The 14,939-nt window shown below is 49.5% G+C and overlaps 1 protein-coding gene across 6 annotated transcripts in view; it reads right to left on the bottom strand.

Annotated features, from left to right (window-relative positions):
• Positions 1 to 9,133: 9,133 nt before the first annotated feature.
• Positions 9,134 to 14,939, bottom strand: part of Gpam (glycerol-3-phosphate acyltransferase, mitochondrial) — a 55,204-nt gene continuing 49,398 nt past the window's right edge. For 5 of the 6 annotated variants that reach the window (XM_050145193.1, XM_050145216.1, XM_050145222.1 and 2 more), the window contains exons 19-22: positions 14,503 to 14,643; positions 13,686 to 13,875; positions 12,991 to 13,049; positions 9,134 to 12,432 (exon numbers count right to left, since the gene is read on the bottom strand). In XM_050145193.1, the coding sequence (XP_050001150.1) occupies positions 12,316 to 12,432; positions 12,991 to 13,049; positions 13,686 to 13,875; positions 14,503 to 14,643 (507 nt within the window). In that variant the 3' untranslated portion in view covers positions 9,134 to 12,315. The remainder of the gene's footprint in view (positions 12,433 to 12,990; positions 13,050 to 13,685; positions 13,876 to 14,502; positions 14,644 to 14,939) is intronic. The other variant, XM_050145228.1, reaches the window with a different exon arrangement.

Raw genomic sequence — 14,939 nt, 5'->3', positions numbered from 1 at the left:
CTGATGACTGAAGCCCACCCTTCTTTACCCTGAGGTTTCTCAGGAGCTTCGGGGACACATTTGACTTACTCTTTGCCTGCCTGACCAAAACCCTAGAAGAAGAGCCTGTGGGCACCAGAACAAAAGCTTCTGGAAGTAACCAAATGTGGGGAGAATCACCCACAGACACAAGTCTATGTGTACACACACATGCATGCTTGTGGCACTCAGCATGGAAAACACTTATGTTTTCCAGACGCCACACTCAAAACATCAAGCCCGAATCGTCCAAGCCTCCAGAGTCACACACGCCTGGAAACACAGGGCCCTGGGAGCTTGCGAGACAGGACCCCAGGGCACAGAAAGCAAGCCCTAGGTATGGGAAGCTGCTCAAGATTCAACCAGGTTTCCTAAACAAATGATTACAAAGGGAATAAAGAGGGAGAGAGAAACAGAGGTCAGAAGAAACTCTAAGACTTCCCTTCATGTGACTCTTGTCCAGATCCTAACTTGGACAAGAGGAGGGCTGGAGAGATAAGTCAGCAGTTAAGAGCCCTGGCTGCTCTTCCAGAGGACCTGGGTTCAATTCCCAGCACCCACAGTTTACAACTGAGGGGATCTGGCTCCTTCACACAGACGTGCATGCATGTAATATACTGCATAAAAATAAATAAATCTTAAGAAGAAGGAGAGGAGGAGGAGGTGGTAATCGGACAGAGGCTGGAATTAATGCTGGTGCTTTCTGTGAGATCACTGGATTCTGAGTTTTTCTTACAGGGCCTCATTATCCTCAGCTGAATGCTGAGATATTTATGGACGAAGAGATAGGATGGGAGAGATTTCCTTGGAAACAGTCCAGGGGTAGAAGAGAGAGGGGCAAAGCTGAGAGGAAGTTGGCTCTGGGTTGACAATAGTTGGAGCCGTGAGTCCCAGCAACAAGACACTGCTCTTACCACTCTGATGCCTGTCTGGAATGTCCCATGGTGAACAGGATTCTTTTTTTTAAGGCAGAGGTTAAAAAGCCTCTGCCCAGGAGGACTTCCAGATCGGAACAATCCAACTCTCTCCTAGCCTCTGTCTCAGAAGCCAGGAGTGCTGCCTCCCAGGACAAGTGGGTAATATGTTCACCATCATAGTCATGGCTTACTATTTGTTGACTTCATGCCCTAGACACAGGCCTCTCCTTTGGGTCACCTGACACTCTGCATGGGTTTGTCACATGGCCTGGGCATCCCCCTGAGTTCTCTCCTCAGTCTCTAGCCTGCATTAACTGTCCAGTAATAGTGTTTGACTGACTAGAAAAAAATGTACCCTTTAGGTACCACCTGCAGGCATTATGCTGCAAGCTATGGTTTTCTAACGAGTCTGTTTCTATCTCTTCTTTGCTATGTGGCTCCAAGCAAGAATCCTAACCTCTCTGAGTCTTGCCTCTCATAAATCATACAGACTGATGGCCTCCTGCCTGCTGGCCCCAAGCATAGACTTCTGTGGCTGTTCCTCAGGAAGAGAGGAGACCTGCACTGGTGGGGACTGCCCAGGTCCTCACACACAAATCAGCTCCCTCGGTGTCCCCAGTAGCCCTCAGCTTCAGAGATGCCAGCATGTCAACCCTCTAGCCTTCCCTCTACTTGGTCCTTACTCTCTGGAGTTCCACGATGACTCTGCGCAGGTCCTGGGCGAGTTTCAGCACTAAGATTCTTGTAGTGGTAATCAGCCCCTAACGCCATGATAAAATAAGGGCATTAGCACTCCAGGCAAACCCACTACATGGCTAACCCAGTGATTGTTAAGGAGTAAGGGTTACAGCGGAAGCAGGGTGCCTGACTGCAGGAGACAACGTGTCATCTGCTGAGGAGGAAAATCCGGCCTGGCAGGTGTGGTCTGGGAAGCAGATCTGCCAGCAGGTCCAGGGACATGTTAGCGAAGCTGACATCCCATACAGGATCACAGTTCATTCCTGAGTACAGGACAGCCTGTGTGGAGTCAGCCCTCAAGAGTCCCACCAGCTCTGTTCCCTACAGCGCATGACACCCAGCCCTGCCTCTGTCAACGCTTCCAAGGACCCAGCAGAAAGGCCAGTAAGGCTGTGGCTGAACGGCCTCCCAACAGGGACTGATGGCTGCTGGTGGCCGGTGGCCGTGGCTCTTCCAAACAGCATGGCAGAGTAACTTAATGGGTTCATTTAAGATATAAGAGTTAGCCGAAAAAGACGCCCAAGCTATTGGCCAAGCAGTGTTGCAAGTCAAAAACAAAACAAAACAAAAAAGGTTGGTAGAGGACAAATGAAGGCCATGCTGCGATCGGCTAAGAGTCTAGTTCCCTAGCCTAGAACAGCTTGGCAGAAGGGAAGGAGGGGGTTCAGGAAGCTGGGGAGAGCCATCATTACCTGGTTCCAGAACACCCGGGCACAGTAGCGGTGCTGACCTTGGAGTGATGGCTTAAGATAGGCCTGGAGCGTTGAAGAAGAACGATCACAGGCTGTCTCTGACACCAGGGCTCTGCTGGTGAAGTCGCTTGCTGCCAAACCTGTGACCTGAGTTCCATCCCTGGGACCCACCTGGAAGGAGAGAACTTGTTTTCTGCCCTCCATGCCCCCCCCTGTCCCTCCCCAACACTAAATAAAAATCTAATTTCAAAAATCGTTTTAAAAGTACATGCTAAAGATGCCTTATCATGTCCGGGAAGCTGGTCCTCTGAAGACCAGATAACCGGGAGGAGCAGGCTCCTGGGAAAGCCAGCGTATGCCTGTGAGGGCTGAGCCCCTAAGGTGTCCCCACAGCAATCCAAGGCCCCGAAAAAAGCCACGGTCCCCAGAGTTCACTCAGCTATAGATGGGATCAGTTCAGGGCACAAGATGCCCCAGGAAACAACAGGCACACTTGAGCAGGAAAAGGGTTAAGTCTTAACTGTTAAGGGGCTTAAGGGGATGCGAGAAAATAGTTCCTTGGCCCGGTGTTTAGAGATCCCTGAGGCTATTCCCCAAACCTCACACACTTGCAGGTCTGCTCCAACTCCGGGCTAAGAGGAAGGACGCCTGCGCCTTCTAGTGGACAGGACGCCCATAGTCTTAATGGCTCCAGAGGCCCCCTTCCTTCAGTGGAGAGGACCCAGAAAGGGACAAACAAGAATAAAACTGTGGATCGCTTTACACTAGTCTCCAGCCCCGGTTCCCTTTCCTCGGTCCTCCTCAGCGGGTCCCCATCTTCACACAGGTCATATCCAAATTTACATCCTCCCGTCATGAACTCTTTTGCGCTCATGTAAAACACACTGTGAACGAATAAAAGAGATTAAAATGGGTGTCTCATCCGGGGAGAAAGTCAGTTTCAGCGGGCAAAGCCCGAGCTGAGTCCAGTTCCCTCGGTGGTTTGGGCACCAAAGGGGCGTTTCCAGGTGCCGGGAGGCCCTTGCAGGGCGCTTTGGACTTCGGGAATTATTTGCACCCTTCTTTCGGACAATACAAAGATAGGCCAGAGTGGGAAGCAAGAAGGAGCCTGAACTCAGTGATAGAACTTGGAGTCCCCTGGCACCGATGAATGGAAAGTTGGGGAGAAAAGACTCGCACCACCCCTCACCTTCCGCAGCCCTTGCAGGCATTCATTCCTAAGGGTTCCGAGACAGCAGACATCCCGCAGCCACAGGAGCCTCCAGCTTCCCGTGGGCATCAAGCTGCCCCGAGCCACTCCCTCTGCCACGCCCCATGCTTAGGCCAGGTCTCAGTAGCTTTTCCTGTCCTGATTTCATTTGAGGAAGCCATCCTGGGGTCTAACTCTGGCAATCTGTGACAAGCAACACTTAAGAAATACTCGTGGAGGCACCCACGCACCCTAGATGTCTGGGCGGCATTGGTCATGTTTTTTTCCCCCTCTCCCTGTCTTCTTTCTTTCTTTCAACACACCTAGGCCTGTGGCTAAGAACCCCTGGATGAAGTTCTATCGCCACCTAGTGGGCAGATCAAAAAGTGAAGCAGGGCCACACCCAGCATCCTGGTACAGGTGGGCTCAATTGAAGATTAAAATCAATGTATGACTTTAGGACAGAATGGGGGTGGGGAATCCCAAAATCTGTTTATGCAGAGGCTAGACCAGTGTGTGTGGAATTCTGGCCAAGGAAGGAATAGGCGGGCAGAAGGAAACCGAGTTTGTGGGATTATCTGAAGAGGCAGATGAAGAGCCCCTGAGCTGGGCTAACCTTTATAAAGCAGCCATAAACCAGGCTGGGGCAGAGAGCTTCGAGAGTGTTCGCTCCTTCACGTCGTCAGAAAACAGGCTCAAGACCCAGTGGTTGGTCGGTGTGGAGCTAGAACTTGAACCCAGACAGCCTCAACCAGGTTCTGCCACTGAGCAGCAAGGCTTTGGTGACAATATCATACAGAGGAAGACAGTTACACCTGAAGCTGCTGCAGATGGGGTGGCGGCTCCAGATGCTGGCGCCAGTTTCTATGGGTTCAAAATTTCCTGTTGGCAATTTAGACTCCATGTCAAAAGAAAGCAATAAAAAGGCACTCACCCATGACTTTGCACGCAGTGGTCATCATTTCTTCTCGCTGAGGTCCCAACGGTGAGATGGGCTGTTCATCACAGGCAGTGGTGATGTTGTGTCTCCCCCCCACACACACACACACACAGCCGCAGATTCGGCCCCTTTGCCCCGGCCTTGGTCCTGGCATGGGGCTTCACATTTTGAAGGAAATAATAACTTTCTGTTTCCTAGTGCTCCTCCGTTCTACCCCTCCTCTTGCCCCACCCCAGATGAGATTTACCACACTAAGTCCTGCAATCCAAGCATCCACAAAGAAGGCCAACGCTGGAGAAATCTGAAGTTCGGCCTTCTTGCCGCCAGCTTCCCTGAAGAAGCTGAAGAGTTTGTGCTGAAGAATTTCACCCAGCTCTCTCCACTTCTTCATCTGTACAACGGGAAGCGGCTGATTCTGCCTGCACAGCTGGCAGCTCAGAGACTGGCTGCCAGTTTGTGCCCAGAAAAAAATCAAATTCCTCCATCTGCCCACTCAAAAGGTCTGCTGTCCTCTGTTTTAAAGATGTGTGCACTCAGAGACACCACTGTCTGTTTTAGAAAACAAAACAACTGCCCAGGCCCAGTGATCGAATGACCCCAGGCACAAGGGATGGGCAAATGCAGCAACAGAAAGACACACCTCTCTGTCCCCCACCAAACCGCAACTCCACCTAGGAGTGTAGATCTAGCAACTTTAACCACAGCCAGGGGTTTACAGAAAGAAAGAAAAAAAAAGACTTCCAACAGCTTAGAAAAGGTATTCTGGCTGCTTCGAAAGTCAAGTGCAAGTAGATCAGCCTGGAGCCTCCAAGTCACCAGAGTGGACGGGGTGACAACATCTAGGTCTGCATACAGCCACTCAACAGTTTGTCTAATCGAATCAGCAGATGACGTTTCGAGAGGTTCCCATCTCAGCTCTCTGTTCTTCCCCTTCCTTCGAGACCCAGTGAAAGGGTGAGAACCCCACAGTCATACCCTCATCTCCACAGCAGCCTGGCAGGCTCTGAAATGCCGTCATCCAAAAGCAGAGTCCTTGGGAACTGTTTCTTGGGTGTGGCCCTTGTCCCTTTGGAGACACGGTGCTGCTCCAGGGTGAGGGCAGGACTCAACACTTGCATCATCGCCACATGCTCGGAAGAAGGCTGGCTCTGCATAGTACTGGTACTTCCTGGACACTGAACTCCCCCGTTGTGACATCTCCAAGAATGTCTTCTGACCCTTCTGAAAGGAACAACAGAGGGGCCATTCTCCATTACTAACCTCTCATGGGCCTCTCATACTGCTCATCCGAAATGTTTGGGGGCGCTGGAGAGATGGCTCAGTGTTTAAGAGCACTGATTGATCTAGAGGACTCACGGCTGTGGACCGTTTAGGTTTTTAACCGATCCACCCAGTAGGTGTGGAGTTCAGATCCACGTGGGGCGCCAGAAGAAGAAGGATGCTAAAAGAAATTCCACACTAGCTCTGAATTGAGTACAATAGAGGTTATTTAGGGGTAGACTCACAGATCACAATCCTCTGCTGGAACAGGGAACAGCAACCAAATCCTGCAGCCAGAAAAGAGGCCAGATGTGTGCTTCACATCAGCATAAATAGTATAAGATGCCACGCCCAAGTGGGTGGGTAATTTAAGGGCTACTGGTGGTAGGAAATCCTACAGCATCCCAGCACCAACACAGTGGTTCACATTTGTTGGAGAGTCCAGTTTCAGGGGAGCCAACACCCTGTTCTAGCCTCCAAGGTTCCTTCAGACATGGTGCATAAATATACTCATGCTCACATACATACACATAAAATATTCTTGACTGTCCAACTTCAGTCCTTGGCACTGCTGACCCTTGACATAGGTTCACAGCTCAGCACTGCCTAAAGAAGAGCAAAGAATGCCATCCTTACCTGTTTTTCTAGAACCAGACAAGAGACAAGAGTTCAGCAGCAAGTCACCTATGTGCAAGCTGATGCCAGGAGGAAGAAGCAAGGGGCTGACCAGAGGAGACAGAGGGAAGACAAGAAAGGAGTGTTGAGCTGCAGGGGCAACAGAAGCCCACCAGCACCCGGACCTTCAGAATGTTCCTCAGAGGCAGAGCCTGGGAGCCACTGATCGGTCCCACCTTAGAAACTGGAGGTCATAAATGAGCTGTTGGCTCACCAGCACTTGGGTACAGTCTAAGAGTATCCTCTGCAGATTCAGGAAGAGAGGGGTGGGACACCTCCCACAGGAGCTCCCACAGGCGACTGTCATGGTAGCTAGGCAGATAGAGGTCAGAGACCTTCTGAATCCACTGGGGAAAAAAAAAAAACCTGCCTCAGGAAAACCTGGTACAATAAAAGAAGCCCATCGTCAAGCTGAGAATGAATTATATTTCCGGGACACTTCCATGGGCTCATCTGCCAGTTATGTCTGTTAGCCCCACTTATAAAAGGGTGAATTCAAGCATGTGCCCAAAGCCATGTAAGAATTAACTAACTTGCATACGTGCCGAGGTTCATATGACAAAAGACTTTGCCAGGGAATTACCTTATGTAGCAAAGCACTCAACCCTGTTTTGCAGTTTTTACAGTTAATTTCACGACGGTGCTCCATCCAGAATGCATCATGGAAGCTGCAACCTGTCTGTGGCACTTGGTTTGGCTACAGAGACCCCATGGTCAGTGTCCACCATATTCCAACTCCTCCGAGTCGTGAGATCCAAACACTCCCTTTTGTATGTCTGTGCATGTAGTGGACATGTATGGTATATGAGCATATGTGCAGATGAGCGCATGTGGAGGCCAGCGGAGGACCTTGGGTGTCCTGCTCTGTCTACCTTATTTCCTTGAGATGGGGTCTTCGCTGAACCAGGACCTAGACTGGAAGTCAGCAAGGATTAGCCATCTTCCTGTCTCCACCCTCTACAGCGATGGGTCACAAGCATTTGCAGCCACACCTGGCTTTTTACACCAGCTGAGATCCCAGCTCAGGTAGATCCCCACGACTGCACACAGCACTCTATCCTAGTTTCATCCTCTTAGGATAAACACTCTGACCAAAAGCGACTTGGAGAAGAAAGGGCTGGTTTCAGCTGATTCTTCCTGTCACCGTCCATGGCTGAGAGCCAGGGCAGGAACTGGAGGAGGAACCCGCAGGTGGAGGCTGCTGACTAGCTCTCGCTGGCTTGTTTGTTAATAGCTTTCTTACAGGGTCCAGAACCACCTCCAGTGCCACCCACAGTGGGCTGGGTCCACTCGCTCTCCAGTCATCATCCAAGACAACTCCTCAGACATAGCCACAGGCCACTCTGGTAGACGCAGTTCTTCAGTAGAGGCTCCCTCTTCCCAGGTTGTACCAAGTTGACAAGATGTAAACAGGACATACGGTTAGCCATTGACTGATTTCTCTTACCCCCTTTCAGCCTCAATGTTTTGTAAAATTACCTCCTGGGTGCTAAGATAAAAACAGCAACGAGAACCAATCACTGAAGGTGACCCTGAGTGAACAGATAAGAAAAGCAAAATACATTTTCATAGAGAGACATCCAAATGCAAAGACGTTGGAAGTGAAAAACTGAATTCCACGCTAACCACAATGGCTGTGTTCCATTGTCCATGTTAGACATACTTTCCCAAATCAAGTCAACCCCATGCCTTCTGTGACTGCAGGTGTTAAGAACTTCTAAATCCAGAGTTGGAGGCCACATTGGGCACTCAAAAAGGAGGTACATCGTTGTCATGCACGTGACCACTACCATCTCCAGATATAGGCCTGGGCAGCTACCACTGGATGCACTCAGAGGAGCTACAAAATATCTGAACTCTCATGAAGGAAATATTTTATTCTTAAATAAAAAGTAAGCTAATGTTGTTGAGCAATTACTATAACTAGGGGGGAAGCCTAGGACGTCACTGTACTTCTGTAACATTAAATGTTCATGAGAGGTGAATGAGGAAAGGCACACTGGCGGGATCTACTGCGACCCAGAGAGATCTCTGCGATGTGGGCAGGCATCCCCATCTCCACGTGCTTCATCAACGCCGAAGGGATGTGAGCCGATAGAGTCAGGGCTGGGAGACTCACAAGCTGATCTCAGGTTACAAACCCAGCATTTTAACAAAGTTCTATATGAAGTCAAGCAAGCATCATACACTGAATAACAGGAAACTCTTAGCAATAAATCCAAGACATTATAAGTAAGTTGGGGTTTTTGGTTGTTGTTGCAAGACAGTGGCTGCACCTTCAGCAACTGTTTCAAGCGGCAGCTGCGACTCAGTAGCTACCAGCAGCCAGGCAGGAACTGTCTCCCCAGGCACCGGCTCTACCACAGCTGCTAAAGGAACTTAACCTAGATCTCTATCCTGCCATAGAACTCAGGATACAAAGGTTGAGGTGAAATCCTGCGAGCTCCCAGAGGCTGAATAAATAGCTAACTTCTCTCCTTATTCGTGTCTCCGGGAAAAGGGGGCGTCCTTCTGCTCAGTCCCCATTGAAGAATCTTGCTACACGTGGTTCCTCCCTATCACTTCCTGTCAACTAGTTGCTGACTCAGCCTCCTGACTCCAGATTAATTGTATTTAATCAAACAAATTTAACACAACTTTGCGTTGTTAACAAAAGCAGCAGAAACAAATGTAACACAGTTAAAATAACATCCCACGACAGGTTGGGTTTTTTTTTTCTGGTTTATTAAAACAAAATCCATTTCCATGCTTCTCAGGATACACCGTCATCAGGCATAAAAATCAGCCAACATTTCCAAGGCAGTGCCACTCACAAAATCATACAATGCTATTCTACAGTAGTAATTCTTTCCAGAACAATCTCGTGTACGTTGTACAATGGGCAAATACTGTAACAAACACCTTCCATAGAGACAATTAGCCCTTTAGCTGTTGGGAAGGAAGGTCGAGAGTCTCGAGAAGCAGTCATTGCTTGTGCTAAACTAAATGCCAGATGGCAACTCTCAAGCTCCTAAAAAGTGTTAAAAAACAGATTTACATCCCATAGTAAGTCTTATAAACGTCAAAGATCATTTCAAAACACTACAGTTATCTACGGATAAAAATCTGCATTCAATTGTGCAGTGTTTTCTTGTAGATCTGAATTAAAACCTTTATTATTTACCCCAATTCATCCTTGTATTAATTCTGCTATTTTCAGTTTAAAAGGCCAGGGCCGTGGGTAGCTGACTTCCATCAAAGGAAAGCACTCCAGCCAATGTTCTGTGCTTCCGCTTTCCAGCGAGGAAAAATAACATCCTCACTCGGTGCATCGTGGATGGTAACAAAAGTCTGCAAATTCTGCCTTGGCGCCACTGTCTGTGACCAACTGGTCTGCTTAAAGAACTAATTAATGTTTTCCATGGCATGCAGTGAGGCGCCCCAGAGGGGAGAGAGGTCCTGAGGTCAGAACAGTTTGGAAAATCCTAGGTTCAGCAGGCTTGTGTAGTGCGCTGCGGTGTCCCACGTACCCCAGAACCCAGACACACATCTCAGAGCACTGTGGGAAACAGGGTGCAGGAACTCCTGTCCCAGCTCCCGTTCGCTGCCACCCCATATCTACTTTCTGCACTCACCCTCATGACGGCCAAGGGTCAGCAGAGCCAGGAAGGGCACAGCGCATGCACCCTGGCTGCACTCCCCTAAGCACTTGGTTCAATAGGATCACAAAAGCAAATACTCCTCCCTCCCCTTTCTGATTTACTTGGGTTAGCCTCATTTAAAAAGAAGTGCAGCTTCATATTGCTTAGTATTAGGTTTTTATTTATTTAACTTGACTCACAGTCTTCCCCTGAAGGGCATGCATTTCAGTGTGACAGAAATGCAATAGAGTAAACTGTAATAAATTATACACAAGCACCGAGTTTGTTTGATCTTCCGGGGAAGCCACCCACTGCTGAAAACAAGGGGCCGTCTCTATTAGCCAACAGGCTACCTGCAAGTCTTATCGTGATCCCTTTTCTCTTCCTAACGAGGCACTGAAGAATGAATTGTGCTAAATTAACTCAAGGGTCAGCTTGTTGGGATGAGCATAACTTTGGTTGAGAGTTCTCCTCCGTAGAAAGGTTTCAAAGCACCAGTTGATTACAAAAGCATGCACACATCTCACAGTGAGTTAAGTCTGGCAATAGCACGTGAACTGAAGCCCCTAAAATGAAACTGACCAGAAGGGAGGCCACGGCAAGGGAAGCGCATGTTTTTCTGCAGGCTGCAGAAGCAGCAGCTGCTTGCAGGTGCCAGGCAGGGCAGCAGTGCCCACTGGGAGGTCAGGTCCACAGCTTTGCAGCCACTTTCAGCAAAATGCTTGAGTCCCCAGAAGGGTGTCCCCAAGGGAGTAAGCCAGACTCTCTGGGTATCCTCCAAGTCCACCCTCGTTAACAACATGGAAGGCTAACAGGTGACCATCTCACTCCACACCCACAGTTACAATGGACAGGGAACTGATGCAGAGGAGAGGAGATCTGACATGCACAGTTGCGAAGGGCGGAGACCAGCACAGCACAGCATTATTGCTCTGAGCTCCAAACCAGCCATTTCATGCACTGTGTGATGCCAGGCAGGATCCCACCTCCCCAACATACACGTCTCTCGTAGGATACTATTAGTGTTAAAAATTCAAGTTCAGGAAAGTACAAGTCTCATCCCTAATACTTTTATATATTCAAATTATCTATGGAACACTCATCAGAAAAGTTCCTATTCCATAAAATCATAGAGATATGGACAGTAGATTGCTAGAAATTGTCTTGTCACATGATCATTAAGAAACCGCCATCATTACCACAAGTAACCAACAATTATGCTCCTTGCTCACAAAAAGGCACCTACCCCTTGAAAACAGAAAATTTTCATAATTATTTGCCTTTAAGTGGCAATGGAGTTTGGGTATGTAGCTCATACAAATGTCTAAAGAACCAAGGAGTCTTCTCAGAGCTTAAAATCTACAAAGGCTTGCAACCGTCTGCTGCTCTGTAGGGTCACTGTGCACGCCACACAGGCTGCACAGCACGCCATCTGAGTACTAGTCGTCCAGACAGTGTCTGGAAACCCTCCAGCCGAGCTACAACCAGCACAGAAGCTGACTGGCTGGAGGCCCCTAAGAAGCGCAGATGCCTGCCCTTAAAGGGCGGGAAGGGTACAGCTGCCAAACAGCAGCAACTCTAAGCACTTGCTGGACATTAACTCCATGGCACTTTGTCAGTGAACAAAAAGCCTCCCGTGCCACCTTTCTGGCCAAGCGCAGCTTCACCTTGCCAACCAGATTCACCTCATGGCACTGGCCCTTTGGTCACCATACCTCACTTCCTGCCTTACACAGTATCGTCTGCTTCCAGGCAGCCATTCAAACGCACATTGAGACTGCCAGCCCAGGGCAGAGTCATTCCTTAGTAAAGCACACCAGAGCTCTGCTGACAGCGGTAGGATGGTAAGAGGGAGACGGAGAATGGACCCAATTACTTAAAGGAAACATTATTACACACTGTACAGGACTCAGTTCTACAGACACCTCTATGTCCATCACAGTAACTAGTCCTTAAAAGTCAAACTTAAAATGTGAATCTTTAATAAACTCCAAAATAACTTACTGAGATTTCCCCTAGTGACCTAGAGATCATGAATCACACATGGCACTGGCCCCAAGTGCTCCGCGCAGGCCACTGCGAAGGTGCTGGGCGGAGCGCAGGTCCACGGGGTGGGCAGAAGGCACGCAGCTTCCTGGAGGTCTCCTCGGGTAAGGCAGGCGGGCCACACCAGGACACCTGCCGCTCTGGGTCTCTGGGTCAGACTGGAGCCTGCAGAGACTCCCTTGTCAGCGGCCCCTCCCTCGCCGTAGGTGCCGAGAGAGCCCTACAGCACCACGAAACTCAGAATGAACTCCAGGAGTTTCTGCCGGTTGCACTGAGGTAGGAAAGTGCCGCTCAGTTCTAAAACAGAGACTCTCTTCTGCTTGGTCTCTTTGAAAACCTGAAGAGAGGAAAGAGAAAACACAAGTCAAGAAAGGATGGGGGTGAGGGGGCACTCTGTTAGCAGCCGCAGACGGACGTCCACGGAAACGTGGCATGGAGGTGTGAGTGTTCGGTGTTAGCACATAGGTTTGCGGGTCTGCCGTAAGCCCCGAAGCGCGAGATGGGATTTCTGGGGGAAGTTCAGTCAGTGCCTTGGCTTTCACAACTAAAGTCAGAAACAAAGCCTTATCAAAGGTCACGTGCAGCTCCGTGGAGCGCATCATACATGAAGATACAAAGAAACCTGAGGCTAATTTTAGCAAAGCTGGTCAACATGCAAGAAAATAACAGACTGTGGAACAGTTAACACAGAGCCTGCCCAGTGGATGTTACTTCTAGTTTGGGGATGAATGTGAAACCTGCAGAATCAGACATGCCTTCCACATGCCCTGCCCCAACCCTCCCCCTAGGAGATGCATCCCCAGTCAGTCCAGCAGAAAATACTTGTGGACCCCACAGAGGAGAGCGACAGATTGGAGACACACGACAAAAGGGCAGCACAGTGGTGGACACATACCCCGATGTCCTTAAACATTTTCACAGCGTTCTTCACAAGACAGTAGGTGGCACTCTCAGCTGCAGAGAAACAACAACAGCCGACATTGGAGGCTACAGAGTGTGAAAGCAGAAGTCCAGATTGGAGGGAGCAAGCTCCCTACTGCTACTGGCAACTCCTACGGCCTCCTCCAAATGACCTACTTACTAGCTCTTTAAACCTGTGCTATCGTCTACTAAGGAGAACAGAGAAAAAAGAGTCAGGGGGAGAGGGAAGATACACAGAGCATCCGCCTTGCAGGGGTTTGTGAGAATCCAACAAAATGGTCTGTAAAACTCTAAAAAAATGACAGTGATGCGGGGATAATCTGAGGCCCATGGCCACGCGTGAAGCTCAAGTCCAGAGATCAGGAAACAAGAATTCTAACCCACTTGCCACTAACTTGCCAAGGGCCCAGGACCGGCACTTGTACAATGAAAGACTGACTACATAGCAGACAGAACCACAGGCAACATGTATGAATCTCACACATCATGTTAACTGCAAAAAAGCAGACAGAGAATACACAACTGTACCACTTAATTTATATGACATGCCCTGCCGGTCTAAGGAATGAGGTCAGCATAATTCTGCATTTTCCCCAATTGCCCAAAATTAACAGATTTATATAATGGGGCAACAGTTCTAAAAGAAGCCAAAACAATGACTCCACATACCATAGACTGCGACATTCCTTTCTGTCCTGGTGAGAAGGTACCTGTGCAACTTCTGCAGGTACTCAGACTCGGGGACTGGACCACTGAAGTTGTGGACGAAGATGGCGGCAGAGCTGTAGGCCTCTAGCAAGGGCCCCAAGAGCCTCTGCAGGAAGCTGACGAACTGCTGGTGCTCCTTGGACTGGCTCACCTGAGAGGGTGAGGGAGGAGGTGAGGACACAAGAAGGGACAGGAAAGCAACTGGGAAGAGCAGCTGAGCGCTCATTCCGCAGGACCCGAGGGCTGGGTCCACTCAGCGGTCATCTACAGCAATCGTCCCAAGGGACTGACAGCATTATAACCAAGTCTCATCGCTGAGAAGAGCTGGACTGCGGCTGAGCCCTGCAGGGTCTGCGACACAAGCATAACAGCCACTCATGCACACAAAACACGGGGAACAGCAACTATGTTTTCCTGTGCACCGTCCAATGGGAAACTAATAAGACCCAGATGGAAAGAGAGGGCGTGCCTAAGTGTCGCCCTGCGGACACCGGGTAGAGGAATGTCAGGTGCCACCTGAGCATCTCCTGGAGGTGCTGAAAGTCACCTCCTTTCTTCGTCCTAGCTCTTCAAATACCATCCCCTTTCCATTTACCAGTCCCCAAACTTGACAACATAAGACATTAATTTAAATGACTTTACTCAGTGAAAGGTACCAGAGCTGGCTAGCGCTGGCCCACAAGTACTTTGGAACTGAGTAAGTCACCATCCCTGTTATCCAGCTGTAACATAAACTTAACGCTTCGCTGCTGTGCACCCGGAATCCTTCACAAAGTACCTTCAGATAGCAATCTCGCTGCTCCTCGCCAAAATCACTGTCTTCATCTTCCTCATCACTTCTCCAGGTCAGAGGTTCTGGAAGCTTCTTGTCCCACTGCTGTTCTGCAAGGCCAGGACTGACGTCTTCCTGGTCATCCTGCTGTATCGGGAAGACAGCTGGCAGTAAGAACACATGGGGAGGCACACAACCAAGCACCCATCAACCCCAACAGAGCAATCTCTTCTCAGAGCCTGCCTCACCCTTCCCTGCGGCACAGCCCTCAGGGAGGCAGCAGGGGAGAAGGACAGATGGGGCTTGGGGGAGGGCTACACTCTCCGAACAGAGAGCTGCCTTCCCAGTCCCTCTGAAGGACACGGCATCTATCAGAGCAGACCCGAATCTCAAAAGATAAAAATATTACGCATGAGCTACAAGTGATATGCTTCTTGTCTCAT

The sequence above is a fragment of the Alexandromys fortis genome, unplaced genomic scaffold, assembly GCF_014885135.2.
Source record: "Alexandromys fortis isolate MF-2015 unplaced genomic scaffold, M_Fortis_MF-2015_v1.1 scaffold_16, whole genome shotgun sequence".
NCBI classification, from domain to species: Eukaryota; Metazoa; Chordata; class Mammalia; order Rodentia; family Cricetidae; genus Alexandromys; species Alexandromys fortis.
Note: the sequence above shows the minus strand (reverse complement) of the source record. Positions and strands in the feature narration are given on the sequence as shown.